This window comes from Manis pentadactyla, chromosome X, assembly GCF_030020395.1.
Source record: "Manis pentadactyla isolate mManPen7 chromosome X, mManPen7.hap1, whole genome shotgun sequence".
In the NCBI taxonomy this organism is placed as follows: Eukaryota; Metazoa; Chordata; class Mammalia; order Pholidota; family Manidae; genus Manis; species Manis pentadactyla.
In genome coordinates, this window is record NC_080038.1 from 126,054,341 (window position 1) to 126,073,685 (window position 19,345).

General features: G+C 37.6%; 1 protein-coding gene and 2 pseudogenes across 10 annotated transcripts in view; all 3 read right to left on the reverse strand.

Annotated features, from left to right (window-relative positions):
* Positions 1-19,345, reverse strand: part of ENOX2 (ecto-NOX disulfide-thiol exchanger 2) — a 302,249-nt gene that overhangs the window by 63,116 nt on the left and 219,788 nt on the right. For all 10 annotated transcript variants that reach the window (XM_057495823.1, XM_057495824.1, XM_036931200.2 and 7 more), the window contains one exon: positions 11,401-11,535. In XM_057495823.1, the coding sequence (XP_057351806.1) occupies positions 11,401-11,535 (135 nt within the window). The remainder of the gene's footprint in view (positions 1-11,400; positions 11,536-19,345) is intronic.
* LOC118935139 (prolyl-tRNA synthetase associated domain-containing protein 1-like) lies at positions 2,204-4,219 on the reverse strand (annotated as a pseudogene).
* LOC130681948 (40S ribosomal protein S3a-like) lies at positions 4,392-6,502 on the reverse strand (annotated as a pseudogene).

Here is a 19,345-nt window from a genome sequence, read left to right on the forward strand (position 1 = left end):
CTGGAAATGCTGCAAATGCCATGTGTTAATTGCGCCAGATTGCTCCTTAGATTTGCAGCTCTATTACATAATTTCAGGTAATGTCACAGTGTAGCCTTAGGCATCCTGCTGCTCAGCAACTTGGCACTCACTCAACCTAGTTACCTAGCAATACATATTATTCTCCATTCTCTCTACACATCTGAGCCAGGGAGTTACACTGGAGGCACATATCATTCCTCTGCTGCTGTCCAGGCACCCATATGTCCATCCATTCAATGTCTGGATGCTAGGCCCTGTGCCAGGTGTTGGGGTTGAAGAAACAAATAGGACAAAATTCTCGACCTCGTAGTCTAGTTTGGAAACGGCCACATGAAGAGTTATAATGCTGTATCACCAATTATTTCATCATCAAAATTGTTTATTGGGTACTTACAATGTGCCAGGCACTGTGCTAAGCATTTTATATTGTCTTATTTCAACAGAACTGTGAGCCAGCTATTGTTATTACCCTTCAGTTTATAAAGCATCTGGGCCTCAGAGGGTTTAGTTACTTGCCCAAGGTTACACAGCCAGTAAGAGGCAGAACTAGGATTCAAATCCAGGTTGTTCTAACTCTAGTGCTCTTAACAGTGTAGTATGAAAATTGTTTTAATGAATTAATTTAATTGTTAGGTATAAGGTGAAAGCAGGCATGCTGAAAAACATGGCAGATGAGCAACAAAATGATTCTATACATCAAGAGGTGAATCTAGGTGTGCCCAGTCTCCTTTGAATCAGGCTGGGCTCTAGAACTGCTTTGACCAATAGAATATGGCAGAAGGGATGTTGTGTCTGTTTTCAGGCTCAGGCCTTAAGAGAGATATAATTCCCACTTTTTGTGTCTGGGAACACGTTATGGAAACTTCTAGTCACCATATAACATATATGATTAGCATGGTACCGAGATGATGTGGAGAGGGCCTTAGAGTAAATGGAATGGGAGGGATCCAGCTGAGCCCACTGCTTTTCTCTGTCCATGTCAAGATACCATGCATATAAGCAAAGCTGTTTTGAAACCTCCAGACTAGCCCACCACAGCTGAGACATCCCAGTTGATACCATATGGAACAGAAGCATTGTCTAAGTCCTGTCCAAATTTTTCATCTAGAAAATCTTAAAATAGAATAAAATGATTTTTTCTATTTTATAAATTATAAAGTAGTTTGTCATACAGCAACAGATAAACAGAATATACAGCATGTTTAGGAAGTGGGGTGTGACTGGTTAATAGAGTCAGCTATTTTCAAAGAAAGAAAGTAGAAAGTACCCTGAGCACCTAAACTAGACTGACCATTTTTCTCAGCTTATTGAAAAGGTATTTTGGGACCCTTCAAGGAACTAGAGCCACTGTCTTGGGCAATTGTCACTGTACTGCTGCTGTGTGGAAGGACCACTTGGAACAGTGCTAATGGCTGAAACTCTGCTAGATGTACTAAGACTACAGATGTCTACAAAACACTAGAAACTTTAGAGGTTGTCTATCTTTGATGTCTGACAAAAACACCACACATGCCAATTTTACAGTTGATATTTTCTGACAGGCCAGTTCACATGGCTTTCTTCCCATCAAATGCAATCTCTACTTTTCTGGCATGGGAGGGAATGGTGCCCATAATATTACTACCCATTAATTGAGTGTGTGTGTGAATTTCTGGATTTTATAGACATCATCTCACTTAATCTTCAGAACAATCTTAAGGAATGGATAATATAATTATTTTCTACTTTATAGATGAAGGAATTAAAGCTCTTACAGACAGCACAGTAAGGCCACACAGGCTTTCACTAATTATGCTTTTAATGATTAGTCTTTACTGCTCACCACATAATCCATGGTCCACAGGAAAACAAGCATGCTCCTTGTCAGATTAAGCTCTGTAGATTAAGCTCTGTATCTACCTACTCAACCTGTAGCAGGCCTTCAAATGTTCCTGTCCAAGAGGCTGCTTTAGGTTTTCTTATGTCCATTCCTAGAATTTCCTGTTGAGATATTTGATATATGTGTTGTCACAGTGTTAGGTAATTTAGAAGCCTCTGTTTATTGTATTGTATTGTATTACATTATTGGAATAAAGTTGATATACAATATCACATTGGTTTCAGATGTACAACATTGTGACTCAGTAATTATATATTATTACTACATGTTTGCCACAATAACTGTAATTGCCACATATTCATACCAAGATATTACAATATTATTGGTTATGTCCTCTATGTTGTGCTTCCATTCCTATGTCTATTTTACAATTTTCAGTTTGCACCACCCTATCCCCTTCATCTATTTCACCCATCCCTCCAGTCACTTCCCTATGGGGACCAACAGTCTGTTGTCTATATTTGTGGGTTTATTTCTTTATTGTTCTTGTTTGTTTTTGTTTTTGAGATTCCCTATATAAGTGAAATCATATGATATTTGTCTTGCTCTGCCTGGATTATTTCACTTAGCATGATATCCTCTATGTCCAACTATATTATTCCAAATGGTAATATTTCATCCTTTTTATGGTTGAGTAATATTCTATTGTATATATGTACCACCTCTTCTTTTTTTTTTTGACAAGTTTTTACTTTTATTTTGCCTCTTAGTTACACAAATTGGTAAAAATTAAGTACACTATCTCTGCCAAACAGAAATTATATTTTTGTGACCAAATTTAGGAAAATTGGTTATCTAACAAATATCCTATGTGATTGTACTAGAGAAAAATGTGAACATTTTCCTGAAATATCCAGACTATTTTTATTGTCTAGTTTATGTCACATCCTCAGCTAAGGAAGGGCTTTGTTTGAATTTAAGTAATCAGGTGAAAAAACATGTCAATTTTCCTTTATTTTTGAACCAGTTTCCACATGACAACTGGCAATACATAATCCTGGGTCTTATACTGTTTCAGATGGCATTTGAAAGGGAATAAGTAAAATTTAATATAGCTTAGCAGAAGAAACTTGTTCAAGCATGTTCACATTTCTAACATAAAGACAAAACAAACGCTTAATGGTCTACGTTTCCAATGGATATGCCTCTGCTGTTTAAAATGTAATTTCATCAGTGTAATGATTATCACATTTTCCATACTTCGAGTAATTTTTCTAAATAAACATTTTCTAAAAATATACTTTATAAAGGTAGCTTATTATTTCAATGAAAAAAATCACTGATTTAAAAACAAATACCCAGTAATGGGAAGTTTTTGCCCTTGCCCCTATGTTTGTTTTAATTATTTGATGGGGAGTTCTTTTACCTTAATTCTCATTCCCTGGAAATAACGACTATCAACAATTTAATGTATTGCTATAATCCTTTTGATTTTTTTCCCTATATGTATAATTTTATGTATGCTGTTTTTGCATCTTACTCTTTTCAAGTACAATAAACACCCTAAAGAAGATATAAGACACTTAATCTTTGTTAACAGTCTTGGCTTTGATGTTAATTTAGTCTTAATTATTGAAGGCATTCCTTCAATGAGTAATTGTCATGGGGGATAGGGCCCTGGAATCTGAGGTAAAACTACCTTAATATATCCTTTTAAACTTAGCTCCCTGAAGATGAAAAATTCCTAAAATAACAGGTAGTCATCAAACTGAGGTGCTAAATACTTTATCACTTTTAGTGCTTTCTATCAATTACAAAAACATCTTTCAGAAATAAAGGTGTTCTAAACATTAGCCCAATTTGTTGTTTGTATCAAAATTTAGTATGATGGGATCATGTCCTGTCTTCTTCACAAATGTGAGAAAATCTTCAGGGCTCAATCCCATGGTTGCAGCATTGGTCATTGGATGAAAGTATACCTTTTCATGTCCACCTTCCAGAAAAGCAGAATCCAGAACAAATCTCACATCTCCATCATCACAGAAGAGTGCCAAGGGTGTGGCACAGCCTTGGCCAACTTTTAGTTTTTCTAGCATGGCTGTTTCATCAGCAAACTGCAGATTTCCACTCCCAATACCTAACTGCTTGGCAAGATCGTTTAAATTAATTTGTCTGTCATGAAGAACTGTCACCAGTCAATAGCCCTTTTTCCTTTTGTCTTTAAGAAATAAGTTCTTACTATGTGCTCCATTCAAATGTTGAATATGAGGCATCATTTCTTCAACTGTAAAAACCTCCGGGTGCTCCATGACTTCTGTGCGGATGGCCAAATGGTCGAGTCGGCCGCTTGAGTGCCTCCCGCAGTTCAGCGGCTGCCATGCTCCCGTTGTGGCGGGCGGCGGGGAACCCCACCTCTTCTTTTTTTGAAACATAACAAATATTATGTTTTTATTTGACACCATTAAAAACCTGAATTTTAAACCGATTCTTGGACTGGTGGCTCATATCCATCAGCTCATTCAACTTTAACACCTGTCTCATCCCCAGTAGCTTTCCAGAACTATTACCTTCACCATGAAGCTCCATGAGTTTTCCCAATTTAAACTTGGGAAAGCATTTTTACTTTTCTAACAAGACATCATGAAACAGATAAACAGATTGGCAAGCCTTTTCTGTCTTTCCCAATGCTGTCTGGAATCAACGTATTGACTACTCCTTTCAAGTCATTATCTGCACTTCTCAGGTCATGATTTCTATAATCTTCTGGATTTGGTGGACCTGCTGATGCTGAGCATAAAAGGTCTTCCAAATCTGATTAATGTATTTTTTTTAGTAAAACTAACATAGACTATATGAAGCAAATAACCACCAGCAGTCTTGATATCAACATGAGCTTCAGTCATGGTCTACTGTTTTTTGACCATGGAGCACATTTTGTCATGGGTAAGATCCAGGCCATGGAAATTAGTGAGGCAGTTTTTGCCCTGAACATCATCAGTAATTAGCTTGAATTTTCTAAATGCAACTTCATCATTCTGTAGATCAGCAAGACCCACTTCAAAAATATAACACTTGAGGCCATCAGATACAATTTTAGTTCCCTGAGTTCCTGTGACTAGTGTTTTCCCGATATTTCTTATATTGAACATGGCTGGTGCTTTCACACCATCACCCTTTCTTAGAAAATGGATCAACCATTTTGTTCTTGGCTCCCTTTTTGCCACCTTTTGTAAGGTGCTTGTTCTTACCAACTGCCATGGTGCGGGCCACATCTTTACCCATTCATCTATCAATAGGTACTTGGATGCTTCCGTATCTTTGCTATTGTAAATAATGCTGCAGTGAACATAGATGTGTATATATCTTTTTAAATTAGTGACTTTGTTTTCTTTAGGTTAATTCTCAGAAGTGGAATTTACTATTCTTAGTTTTTTGAGGAACTTCCATATTGTTTTCCACAGTGACTGGACCAATTTACATTCCAAGAGTGTAGGAGGGTTCCCTTTCTTCCACATCCTTGCCAACACTTGTTATTTCTTGTCTTTTGGATAGTAGCCATTCTGACTAGTGTGAGGCAATATCTCATTGTGGTTTTGATTTGTATTCCCCTAATGATTAGTGTTGTGGAGCATCTTTCAATGTGCCTCTTGGCCATCTGTATGTTTTCTTTGGGAAAATATCTGTTCAGTTCCTCTGCCCATCTTCAATTGGGTTATTATTGGTTTTTTTTTTTTTTTGGTGTTGAGTTGTATGAGTGTATATATTTTTGTTTTAAATCCATTGTTTTAACTTCAACCCACAGAAAAAGTTGGAATTTTGGCAATGCATGAACTGGAGGTAGGCAAAGGTAGGAGATAACACATCCTGCTTGCCTTTTCAGAACTGGACTCTGGTTCTGGCTAGCTGGAAGCTCCTTCGTACCCTCAGAAAGGCTCTGCCTGTACTTAGAGACTTCTCCCCATCCAAATCCTCCCAGGCCCGTAAAGGCATTTCCAATCTTTGAGCTGTTTCAGAGGCCCTTTGAGCACCAGGAGGTAGTTTGCACTCACAGTAAAACCACTTAAATGCAACGACAGAAGTCTAAAATAAGTGTTCCAAATGGGATCTAATTATATATGCACAAATAAGCTATTTTATAGAAAATTATGATTCCAATTCAGGTATTTATTTCTGGGACATTACCACTATTTCTTTAGAGTTCCTACAAAATTCACTGAAAAATTAAGAATTATGCCTGTGTATAAGAAATTTTAACCCACTACAGTCCTTACTGTCTCCTCCCTATGCAGATCCTTGAAAAGACTTTTCAGTCAGCATGAAGAGAGAACACAGACTTCTTAGTATAGCCTAGCTGAGCTGTGAGATGATCCTAGCTTATCACCAGCCCTCTTTGAGATAGAGCATAAGTTTCCAAATTTTTGCACAATGTCTCAAATTCTACCAACATCTGTCATGCTTCTGTAGAAGCTCATTTAAACCTTGTTTCAGGCTGGCTGGAAAATTGAGACAGGGCCCCTCATCCCACTCTAGCTAAAACCATACTTTTCTACATGTTTCTACCATGACACCTGCCTCATTGTAGCGTAGTTATACTGATTTTGCTGCTACTGCCACTGGCCTCTAAGCTTGAAGGCAAGGATTGAGCCATGCCCATTTTGGATCCTCTTGACCTAGATCAAAATATATTTAATGAATAGATGGGTAAATAAAAGTATAAGTGGACAAAAGGATGGGAAGCCTTTGAGATGTTGTCTGCAAGAGGCATCTTAGACATGAGAAAAAATATAGGGTCTAAAACTACTATGTCAGTATGAGGGCAGGGATATTGTCTTTTTTATTTAATGCTTTCTCTCCAGGCCTTCTTGCAGTACCTTGCATACAACAGGCCTCAGTAAATATTTCTTGTATGACTGAATGAAGAAATGGCCTTATTTGGCCACTCTTTGTAACAGTTTTCATGGTGAGTCTTGAGAGTATCATCACTAGGTAGGATTTAAGCTTGTTTTGGAGAGAAACTGATTGTATTTGGTGTAGCGTTTTACATATTATTGGCTTTCAGTGAAGTGTCCACTATGACAATCAATAGTGCTCTCCTTTTTCAGGACCTCAAACCTACCTGCCACTGAATGCATATTCTATCTGTAGAAGATATTAAAAATAATAGAAACACAAGTCCAAGCTTCCTTTATTGTTTTTTTTTTTTTTTGGTTTTAGAATAGAGCAGTGGCCTACCATACATCACACATCCTCATTCTTTCTTTCTGTTCCCATCAGAGTTGGCCTGCTGGGTTCAGTGAGAACTGCCTCCTTAAGAATGACAATGCCCATAGATAGGCAGGGTCTTGCTTTGGGAATAAAGTTCTTGAGAGCCCATATTTTCCAATATTTCTGATTCTGCCGGTTGTATAGTCAATAGAGTGGAAAGACTGTAATAAGAGACTTTTCCTTCTTTGGGACTTCACAAGTTCTGCATTTGGATGCTAAGGATATTTTAATTGAGGGGAATATAAAGGAAGCACCATACAGTATTCAAAGAGTACCCCTTCATCTATCCATTCTTGTATTCATCTGGTATGAAGGGCAAAATAATGCTTCTTAAACAGAAGGCCTGACTCTTTTCGGTGCCTCTCTTCATGTGAAAACTAACATTAGTCTTATTTGACCAGCTTGGAAAAGCAAATACTCTTGCAGGAAACAGCTGCCCGCCAGAGGGGACCTCCTAATCTGCCATTGTTGTGGATTAACTTTATTGAATAGCAGCTGTACAAAATACCATGTTAAATGAAAGGGAGCTCCACACCAAACCCTAGAGGTTGCCTGTGTCTGCTCCCCACTTAATGAATGTAATAAGGCAGACAGTGCCCCAAGGACAAGTATGTGTCCAAGAGACTCAGCTTCCATGACAGTATGGATTTGAGCTCTCTAGGGGAATCAAGGAAACTTACACATCATTGTTTTCCATCAAGGCCAAAAGCTTTTTCTATTGTCACAGGCCAGATGAGACAGGATGAAGAGAAGTCTGCTGACTCAGTAGAAAGCCTCCTACTGAAAGCTGCATTACTGAGCCATTAGTGGGTGACTTCAGGTAACAGTTCCATGTGGCTCATTTGCTGCTTTTTCCATTGTAAGGAACCTTGGGGGATGGGGAGAGGATTAGGGGGATGTTAGCCCATTAAGATATTACATAATAAAGATGGCAGGCACCCTGTTCCCCAAACTTTGGCAAGAAGAAGTGTAGGCAGCATGGGAGTGTGATGCCAACCTTCCATTTCTGTGGACACCCCACCAGATGTACAGGGAGTAGTCATCAACACTATAGATACTGTTCTCTTCACCTGCCATTGTTCAGTGCTTCTCCAGGGAAAAAATGTGCCTCTGTACTTGCTGTCCTTCACTGCTGTTAAGAATACACACGAGCCATAATTCAAACTTTTGTGAACCACAGATCAGATGTGAACTTCATACAAGTTAGTAATAGCTAAGATCTTTGAGGGATACCGTAAGTCAGGCATCATTTTAAGACTTTACATATAGTAAATGATTAATCTTCATAACAACTCTATGACATATATACTATTATTATTATCTCCACTTTACAGATGAAGAAACTAAGGCACAGAGAGGTTAAGTATCTTGCCAATGGTTAACAACTAATTAATGGCAAAGCAGGGATTATTTGAACCTAGGCAGTCTGGATCCAGATCTCATGTTCTAACCACAGTGGTCAAATTATCTTCCTTACATAACACAGAGAGGAGAAAAATCAGTTCACACAAAGCTCAAGTGATTTTACATATAGCTTTACAAAGTATGTCTCAGCCCAATGTTATTGACCAGTGTAGTTTTAAGAAAAGAAGAGCACTCCTGAACTAAATATCAGTATATCTAAAGATCTGGTTTCCAAGAAGTCGAGTAATTTTCCCTAGAGCACAGCTAAAAAGATTATTGAATCACAAGGTTGAAGGGGACTCTGAGAAGCCATTTATTCCTAGTCCTTAAGAAAACAAGATGTAGGCAAAGAAGTCTAAAGGTAGAAATTGAAAACAGTCTTGAGGTTTTGAATGTCTGGGTGGAACACACATTAGAACTGACAGTGGCTGCATAGCACCAAATACTTTTAATTTAAGTGGCAACTTAGCAGCCATTTAAATAAAATATGTTAGTATTTCCTTTACCTTAAAGAGAATATAGTACTATTAATACTAATATTAATTATGACAGTTAACCTTTATTGAGTGCTTATTATATGCCAAGCATTGTGCTAAGCATATTATTAAATCTTCATAGCAATCCTATGAGGTTATTATCCCCATTTTACAAATGAGGAAACTGAAGTAAAGATAGGTCAAGTTACTTGTGCGAGGTCACATAGCTAGCAAGTAACAGAGCAAGGATTCAAACTCAAGCAGTCTATTTTCCAAGCTTGTGTTGTTAAATACTAAGCAAGGTACTTTCTCTGCAGAAAGAGCCCTTTGGGCGACTGTTAAGAAAGCCTACCTCAATTTTCTAGGCCTGTTATTGACTCAGCACAAGCTTTCACTTGTAATTATGGCTTGGATGATTTACTCTCAGTGCAAAGCCTTTTTTGCTGCATTATTATAGACAGGTAGCTAAGCACTGTGAGCATAGATTTATATTTAGATGTGGTAATTTACAAATAATCTGATATAAGCTAACACCTAGTCCCCTTGGCATTAGAGCCTATCTGTCCTCAAGACTTTTCCTGGATCATATACCCATACAGTTTAGATTTCCATAAACTGGCAGTATTTAAGCCCAATTAGATTGTCTAGTCACTCTAGACTGTAAGAGATTATGACTTGGGACCATTTCACATGGAGCTATAAAATAATATACAGTATTTTAGTGTAAATTCTATTATAATGAAATAATGAGAAAACTAAATAAAAAACCATTACTTCCTTTAGAAATATCTATGGGAATATGGGAATAATGATTTTTAAAGTATTTTAATAGGCAACATGTTTAAGCCCTATGTGCCAGGCACTGTGCTAAGCACAATTTAATTCTTACAACAACCCGAAGGGTTAGATACTATTAGTCCAATTTTATGGATGAGGAAATTAAGTCTTGTACAAGATATTTAACTACCCAAGATGTAGCAGTGAAAGAAACAGGCTTGGAAGCCAGGCAGATTAGCTTGAGTCTGAGCTCTTAACCACTGTGTAATACTGGCTCTTGTCCTAACACCTGCTGACCCCAAATTGGCCCCACTAGTCACTTAAAACCCAAGGAGATCTATGGTTCAATCGTTTTAGCCCTCAAAGGATCCCTGGTTACTCATTCAAATCATGGTTGGTCAAATGGAGTAGGATGCAGTCTAGTTGACACCAGCCCATGGTATGAATTATAGTTTAGTGGGACAGTTCTTTGCCTCTGCCATATATAGAATTCAAGCTCTTTTTTCCTCCACCCATTTTTCATTCACATACCTTTTTCTTTATGTTTGACTGCTTTTATGCTTGTTTCCTACCTTTCAATATAATAACATTTCTTAATTTATCATTAAGCATCATTGCCTACCTTATCTCACTGCCACTATAACCTACAAGGATTAAAAATCTGGCTGGAACTTGTGAAATTATTTTTTGGGGTTGGGAGTAGCTAATTATATAAACAAATGGTACAATACAGAAAAAGTGGCATCACTCTAGATTTTTTTCTCAACTTTAATGTGCTTGTGAATAACCTGGGGATCATGTTAATTTAAAGTGCACCTTCTGATTCAGTAGGTCTGGGCTAGGGCCTAAGATTCTGGGACTCTTAGCAGCTTTCAGGTTATGCAGACTATACTTTGAGTAGCAATGTCCTAGATTGCCCTGGTGCTGTCATGCTTTTAAGTGGGATCACAATTAAATGAATCTGGGGAGACTAATGTTTAGGATACTTAAAAAGCACCCCAGGCCTCCATGATGGCATTCCCCAATGTCTTCACAAACCCATTTTAACAGTTAATAGTTCTGACAGTACAGGAAGCTTTTTTGGGTCTAAACTAAACCCTTCAGATGCTGTGACATTTTTCTTCTGATTTTATCTTTAGTGGAGATGGAGTTAGTATGTCATGTCCATTCTCTTAAGGATTACTTCGTTTAAGAAATTCTGAACAGTTATTCAATGTTAACAATGGTCTTTTGCGATGTTCTCTACCATCTCCTTTCCTCCTCTTTAGAAATCTAAGATTTTTGGGAAGTCTAAGTTAGTTCTCATTCTAACTACATGTTTATTTGTCTCTAAGAAATCTATAAAATCATGCAAACTTTGTAATTCCTTGTCAAATTTTGCTGCCTTTTATTCCAATAAGCTATTTAAATGTTCAGTGACCATATCTTGAATCAGATATATCCCCAGCTTGCTCATAGTACAATAGGGAGTATACTAGTAGCTACTGGTTACCCAGCCTATAAAGCTCATATTACAAAAATGCACACTCCAGGCAGAATCTGGTAAATGTCAACTTCAAAATAAGTTGCATCATACTGTTATATTTATTACATGGTCAATAAGAAGAAACACTTTTGAAGTGATTAAAAATAGCCTACCAGGTAAAATTGGTTGTCCAGCAATTCCCAGTGGTGTCATTCCAAGATTATTCATTGCTGTGGCCCATGCAGTTGGATCAGACATAGGCAGTGTCATTGCAGTGGAATCCACATTCAGAGTTCTACTATTATCAGCTAAAAAGAAATGACAAGTAAAATAATTTGTTGTATTAGGTTTTCAAGATCTAGTTTACTTATCAATGTAAACTGGAAAACTCTACAGAAATGGACTGGCAGACCAGTGGAGGATAGGGCCTTACTTCCAGCATTTTACAAGGATTAAAACAATACAGCTTGAACTGGTAGGAAGTCACAGAATTTTATAGGAGTTTACCTCATGGCATTTTAGTGTTTTCCTTTCCCTCTTTTTCTCTTCCCCCCTCTTCTCTCTCTTTCCTTCCCACTCTCCCTTCCTTTCTTCTCTCTTGTCTTTTTTTTATAAAGATTTTAATTTTGTTTAGAGCAGTTTTAGGTTTACAGAAAAATTGAGGGGACAGTACAGAGATTTCACATATATCCCTTGCCTGTACATATGCATAGCCTCCCCCATTATCAATATCCCCCACGAGAGTGGCACATTTGTTACAACTGATGAACTTACATTGACACATCATTTTCACCCAAAAGCCATAGTTTTATTAGGGTTCACTCTTGGTATTGTACATGCTATGGGCTTGGACAATGTATAATGACATGTATCAGCCACTGTAATATCATACAGAAAAGTTTCAGTGCTCTAAAAATCCTCACACTCTGCCAATTTGTCTCTCCCTCCTCACTAACTCCTGGCAACCACTAATCTTTTTACTGTTTCCATAGTTTTGCCTTCTTTAGAATGCTATGTAGTTGGAGTCATATAATATGCAGCCTTTACAGATTGGCTTCTTTCACTTAGTAATATGCATTTAAAGTTCCATCATGCCTTTTCATGGCTTGATAGCTCATTTCCTTTTAGTGCTGAATAATATTCCATGTCTAGATGTACCACAGTTTATTTATCTACCCACCTATTGAAGGACTTCTTGGTTGCTTCCAAGTTTTGGAAATTACGAGTGAAGCTGCCATAAACATCCATTTGCAGATTTTTATACGGACATAAATTTTCAATTCCTTTGGGTAAATAACAAGGAGCACAATTGCTTGATCATATAGTAAAAAGTATGTTTAATTTTGTTAAGAAACTGCCAAACTGTCTTCCAAAGCAGCTGTACATTTTGTATTCCCATCAGTAATAAATGAGAGTTCCTGTTGTTATATATCCTTGCCAGCATTGGGTATTGTTAGTGTCCTGGATTTTGGCCATTCTCATAGCTGTGTAGCAGTATGATGCATCTTTTCGTATGCATATTTGCCATCTGTATATCTTCTTTGGTAAGGTGTCTATTAAAGTTATTGGCCTATTTTCAAATTGGGTTGTTGGTTTTCTTATTGTTGAGCTTTACATGTTCTTTGTATATTTTAGATAACAACCCTTTATCATATGTGTATTTTGCAAATATTTTCTCCCCGGTTGTGGTTTGTCTTTTTATTCTCTTGACATTGTCTTTTGCAGAGCAGAAGATCTTAATGAAATCCAGCAAATCAATAATTTCTGTCATGGACCATGCCTTTGGTGTTTAAAAAGTCATCACAATATCCAAGGTTATCTGGGCTTTTCTCTTAGGTTATCACTTAGGAGTGTTATAGTTTTGCATTTCATATTTAAGTCAATGGTCCATATTGAGTTAACTTTCATGATGCGTGTAAGATCTGTGTCTAGATTCTTTTTTTTTGCATGTGGATGTCCAGTTGTTCTGGCACATTTGTTGAAGAGACTATCTGTTCTCCATTGTAGTGCCTTTGCTCCTTTGTCAAAGATCAGTTGACACTATTTGTGGGGGTCTATTTATAGGTTCTCTATTCTATTCCATTAACCTATTTATTTATTCTTTCACCAATACTACACTATCTTGATTATTGTAGCTTTATAGTAAGTCTTGTTGGGTCACATCACTCCTCCAATTTTGTTGTCCTTCAATATTGTGTTGGCTAGTCTGGGTCTTTTGCCTTCCCATATAAACTTTAGAATCAGTTTGTTGATATCCACAAAATAACTTGCTTGGATTTTGATTGGGATTGCAATGAATCTACTAGGGAAGAACTGACATCTTGACAATATTGAGTCTTCCTATATGCGAACATGGAATATCTGTCCATTTATACAATTCTTTGATTTTGTTAATCAGAGTTTTGCAGTTCTCTAGGTTTTTTTCCAAGTGTACACACCACAGAGTTTGGGATGATTACGAGGTTTCCCATCTTCTCATAGTCTAGTTGCATATCATTACCTCAGCTGCTTCCCTCCAAACTATTTATGCATGCAAACCAAGAAAAAAACATCCAAGGGCTTCCATTGTAGCAATAAAAATGAAAAATTATATTCTTGATGTAATTTCATATCTTTGAGGCAGTACTATTATAGAGACGGACACACAATCAACACATATCAAATTAGCTTATCTGAACACTGGGGGATTGTTGGGGGATACAAGAGAATAAGCAGAGACACAATTCTTGACTTCAAAGGTTATACGATCTAATTGAAAAGACCAATGATGATTATTACTATTATCACTACCACCTCCATCCATTACTATCACTAATTATTGAATGCTTACCACTTGCTAGGTAAAGCATTTGGTATACATTATTCTCATTTCACTTTCAAAACAACTCTATGAGATAAGGACTATTTGTATCTCCATTTAATAGATGAGAGGTTTTGAGAAGTCATATATATGATCCAAGGTCACACAGGATGTGTACTTTTAGCCACTATGTTTTACTATCTCCAATTAAACAATAGGAAATAATGAAAGACTTGAATGGTATAGACCAGAAGTGTTCCTGAAGTTTAAGGAATGAAGAGGTACTGTGGCTTGAGTAGTGGGGAAAAGACTTCATAGAGAAGACAGGATTTGAAAGAATGGGCCAGGTTTCTATATAACATGTCTTGAGTGATGGGTAATTATTAGATAGGCAAAAAAGAGGAAGAAAGACATTCCAGGAGCAGGGATGACATAAGCAAACAGACATTGAAGGATGTTATAATATATATACATGCACATGTATATACTGCACAGTTGGGAGACATAGTTGTAAGTCATCTGAACACAAAGACTTTTATTTTGGGAAAATTCCCTTAGGTACCGATTTCCATAGGAAAAAGGTTCCATGGATTTTCTCCTACCTCCCAGTATGAGCTTCTGCCCTGCATCCCTAAAGGCAACTCTGCTACAATATTAGCGTGCTAATGTCTATCACATCTTTCCAACCTGGAACATCAGGGATGATCCTTGGCTGGGTTATTTATACAAGTGCTATTTTAGTTACTGATTGGTCAAAACAAGATAATACAAATGTCTAAAAACATTATTTCTGAAATATTAGTTTTGGTTACTCTATGCTGCCTATGCCTCCTTTACATAAACCAAACACGCACACACACACACAGACACACACACACACACACACACACACAGAGACACACACACCTCACACAGAGTGAGTGATGGCCCTAACATTTATTACTTGTCTGAAGTCACATATCAGAACTGGTAATTTCCCAACTGTAGGAACTCCAGAGTTGTCCTCACACCCAGTTTTTAGTAGTCTCCCATGAAGGTATATTAGGAAACTAGAAATAGCCTCCTTGTAAATATCAAGAAAACAAACATGGGGCATCAAATATCCTTTAGGTCAAGAGTTTATATAATGATTATTAGGTTCATTTGGACTCCCAATCTCCAGCTAGAGGAGATAAGCTTTTAGGGAATGTTAGAGCTGGAAGGGATTGTTAGAGATTACTGAGTCTGCACTCTGATTTTCTCTGGTAATTGGAGAATGACTCCCAGAGGAAACAGCTCGGTTCAGAAGGATTGGGTCCCAATGCCAAAAATAATTTCTTGCAACAGTTTGGCTACTCTGGTTCTGAAAGTCCTTGGAAATGTAAGAGAATCTGGTATTAATTGCAATGAAGAATTTTGAGATGCGAGAATGAGAATTTACAATGTATCAACCTAGCCAAACTCTGGACTAATTTTGGGGGGATGGGAAAGAATTATCTAAATTATCAGTTTTTTTAAAACGACAGCATGGTAGTACTATTTTCAAAATATATATTAATTTAAAGTGCCTGTTAAAATGTTAGCAAGTAGAATTTCTGCTAGGTTTGCTTACATGAACAGATAAGGACAATGTGTAATTAACAGCATTATTTTGCTACAATGAATTGCATCCTTAAATTCTTAAGGAGTTCTGCTTTCTTCTCTTCCTCGTCTCCTCCAGCCCCTATTTCCACCAGCCAAATTCTACTCATTTTTCAAGGGTTATCTCAAATGACAAACCTGGTCTACGAAACCACCTCACTGGAATTAATTACCCCCTCCTATGCATTATCATAACATTTTATCTAGAATTTGATTTTCATGTGTTTGCTTATTCTCACTCCTTTTCCCCAAACCAAATTTTATTGAATCTTACTATATGCCAGGTTCTGTGCCAGTCACTAGGAATACAGAGATGAACAAAACTCATTTACTGCTCTGGAAGAACTCACAATACAGTGAAAGGCATGACATATAAATAACCAAATACAAATTACTGTAATAACTACTGCAATAAAACTATGAGTAAATGCTATGGGGACAGGAAAGGAGTAATTAAATCTGCTGGAATGGGTTTGGATGTACGTGTTTGGGTTTGGGAAGAGAAGGAGAGGAGGAATGCCAGGGAAGACTTCACTGGGAAAGAAACATTTGAAATGAGTCTTTAAGGAGAGAGAGCATTTCCTCTAGGTAGTGAATGAAGGGTTAGGGTTGCAGAGCATTCCAGGAAGCAAGAACAACTGAATGTTTACCATTGACTGCCTTGAATTATAGTTATTAGATACATGTCTCTCTTCTACTAGCCTGCATGCTCTTTTAGGTCAGGGGCTGGGTTTTAGGCATCTTTGTTTTCCCATATTTTTAGTTCAGTGTCTTGTAGAAAGTAGGTATTCAAGAAAGATTTGAATGAATGAATAAAGAAAATTAACATAGTGATTTGGGGAACAATAAGCAACCTATGCAATGACAATCATTGATTATTTGTATACCTTTTCAGAATGATAAATTGTCTTAAAAGGGATGACATAATTGCTAAGCTGATTCTCCAGAACTGAATTTACATGTAGTAATTTACTTAAGAGTTACAACCAGGGATAGATGAACTCAACTAATAATCCCATTTGATCTCGTTATCTATAATCTTTTTCCCATTTAGGCACAGTCATATATATAAGCAAGCTTGTAAATTTCTACTTTCAAAGAGAAATATCATGATCATCTCTGTCTGGCAGCAATCTGGATTTAAGGTCTGCACTAACAAAATATGCTGTGCTAGACATCTGCTTGGGATCAAAAGTTAAGTCCTGGATTGATTGACTTTCCAGACTAAAAACGGACATCTAACAATTTCTTCAAGTGTTTTATAAAAGTAGTCCCATATTACTAAAGGACAAGATTGTTTATTTTCCCCTGAGTCCTACACTCGCTGGCAGTGGCCAAGACTATTCAGAAAGCAAGTACTGGCATTGTCAAATGGCCTTCAAAATACCTCACCCAAGTCTGAAGAACATGTCCTGCTATGCTGGTTCTCTGTTCTGCTTGTGTTGGTTACTCCTCAAGAGATTGCAGGTTGTAGAGTGGTTGTGAATGAGTGCCTTCTAGGTAAATTGATTGAAGACATGGCACTTTGTTAGAGGCACCAACCTGTGCAGTTGAAAATCTGTGTATAACATTTGACTCCCCCCAAATTTAACTACTAATAGTCCTACTGTTGACTAGAAGCCCTGCCAAAAACATAAACAGTCGATTAACAGTGCTGTATTTGTATGCTATATTTATTATGTGCGGTATTCTTACAATGGGATAAGCTAGAGAAAAGAAAATGTTTTTTGATTTGTGCCAGATCTCCAAAAATTTTTCCAATATATTTATTGAAAAAGCCCATGTATTGGTGTACCCATGAAGTTCATGTTGTTCAATGAGCAATTGTATTTTCAACAAATGAATGAGGAAATATATAAGTGTATGTAAAGAAGTCTTGCATAGACATTCTTCACGGAGGCAGGTGCCAAGCTGTTCAGAATGGGATGCAACTCTGTTACTGTATTAAGATAAAATCTCTTTTGGTGGGTTTCTTCTGAGGACTACATATTAAACATTTTAAATGGAGAGAGAGAGAAAGATAAAATGGTGATAATTTGAGGTATTACAATCCTAACAGGGCTGATAATATATGAAAATCACAATTACAAAAATACAAACTTTAAGAAAGATTAAATCTGAAGATGGGGAGATAATTTTCATCACAGAGAAATTTTTCATGGGTAAGAAGAAACTAAGTACAAATTCTTTGAGAATTTAAGGCAGTCAAATTTACTAAAATAGATGTGCATGCAGCAGCTATATTCATTAGTTCCTTGAGGTCAGGGGATATAAACCTCATTTACTTTTGTGTATTCTACAGTGACTAGCTCAAAGTAGGTGACGATAAGTGTGTTTTTAAATAAGTGAACTTAGTAATTGTACAAAGTGAGGTTACGTGCAATACCTATTTCATAGGCCCACAGCCAAATAAAAATCTCTTTGCATTGTGCAGTCCTGACCCGAGGACTTAGCTCTCTAGTCATTTCTGCAGAAGGAAGATAGTGGTCCAAAGCTGGGTGAAACATCAGACCTCTGGAACATACCAGGACTTAGATGAATGCCAAATAGTGCTAATGATAGCAATTATAGCAAGATTAAGAATAGTTAACACTTATTTAATACTTATTATGTGCCAGGCACTGTTCTAGGCATTTATGACATTAGTTTAAAACTCACAACACAGACATTGGATTAAACATGGCAGCAGGAGAGGAGAGACAAAAGCTTCCTCCTGAAACTGGATACAATTAGAAAATTTAATTGGTGCAACTAATCCTAAGAGAGCAACAGGAAAGAGGATGGCGTCAGACTGCACACACCTGGAGAAAAGACCAGACCTCACCGAACGCGGTAATGTACCAAAGCTGTGGCTCCGCGGGACCTGAGCCCATCCCCCCACCCCAGCTCACCGGCGGGAGGAAGAGAAACAGAACAGGGAGGGAGTGGAAGGCTTGGGACTGCTGAATACCTAGCTCCGGAGATCTGCTCTGGGAGCACAAACCTACATTTCATGGTGCTTTCATGAGACTCGCATGACTACTGGGTTGGAAAGTTAATACAGGTAGAGTTCCTGGGGAGACTGGGATTCTGGCCGCCTGTGGAAAGTAGGGTTCCATATCTGGCTGCTCTGGGACAAAAACTTATACCTGTGTGACCGGCCCACTGGCTCAGGCAGTGGAGACAGGCACAGCAGCCAGGAGGCGGGGAACAGCTCTTTCCTCCTCCCAGGCACCTGTACCGCTCCCCTGCGACCCCCGACATTGCTTCAGGGGCTCAGCAGCTCCAGTATAGAGCTTCTGGACACTAGAGGGCGCCATATACAAACATGAAACACCAAAGGAACCTTGTCCAGAGTAAAATTGTTAATACAACTCCCGAGTAAGATTTAAATGATATGGACCTCGTGACTCTTCCTGAAAGGGAGTTCAAAATAAAAATCATAAACATTCTAATGGAGGTACGGAAAGACATCCAAGAACTCAGGAATGAATTCAGGTCAGAAATCCAATCATTAAAGAGCACGATGGTGCGTACAAAAAGCAGGTTGGATACGGTGCAGGAGACAATAAATGAAGTAGAAACTAGAGAGGAGGAATACAAGGAAGCTGAGGCACAGAGAGAAAAAAGGATTTCTAAGAATGAAAGAATATTGAGAGACCTGTGTGACCAATCCAAGTGGAAAAATATTCGCATCATAGGGATACCAGAAGAAGAAG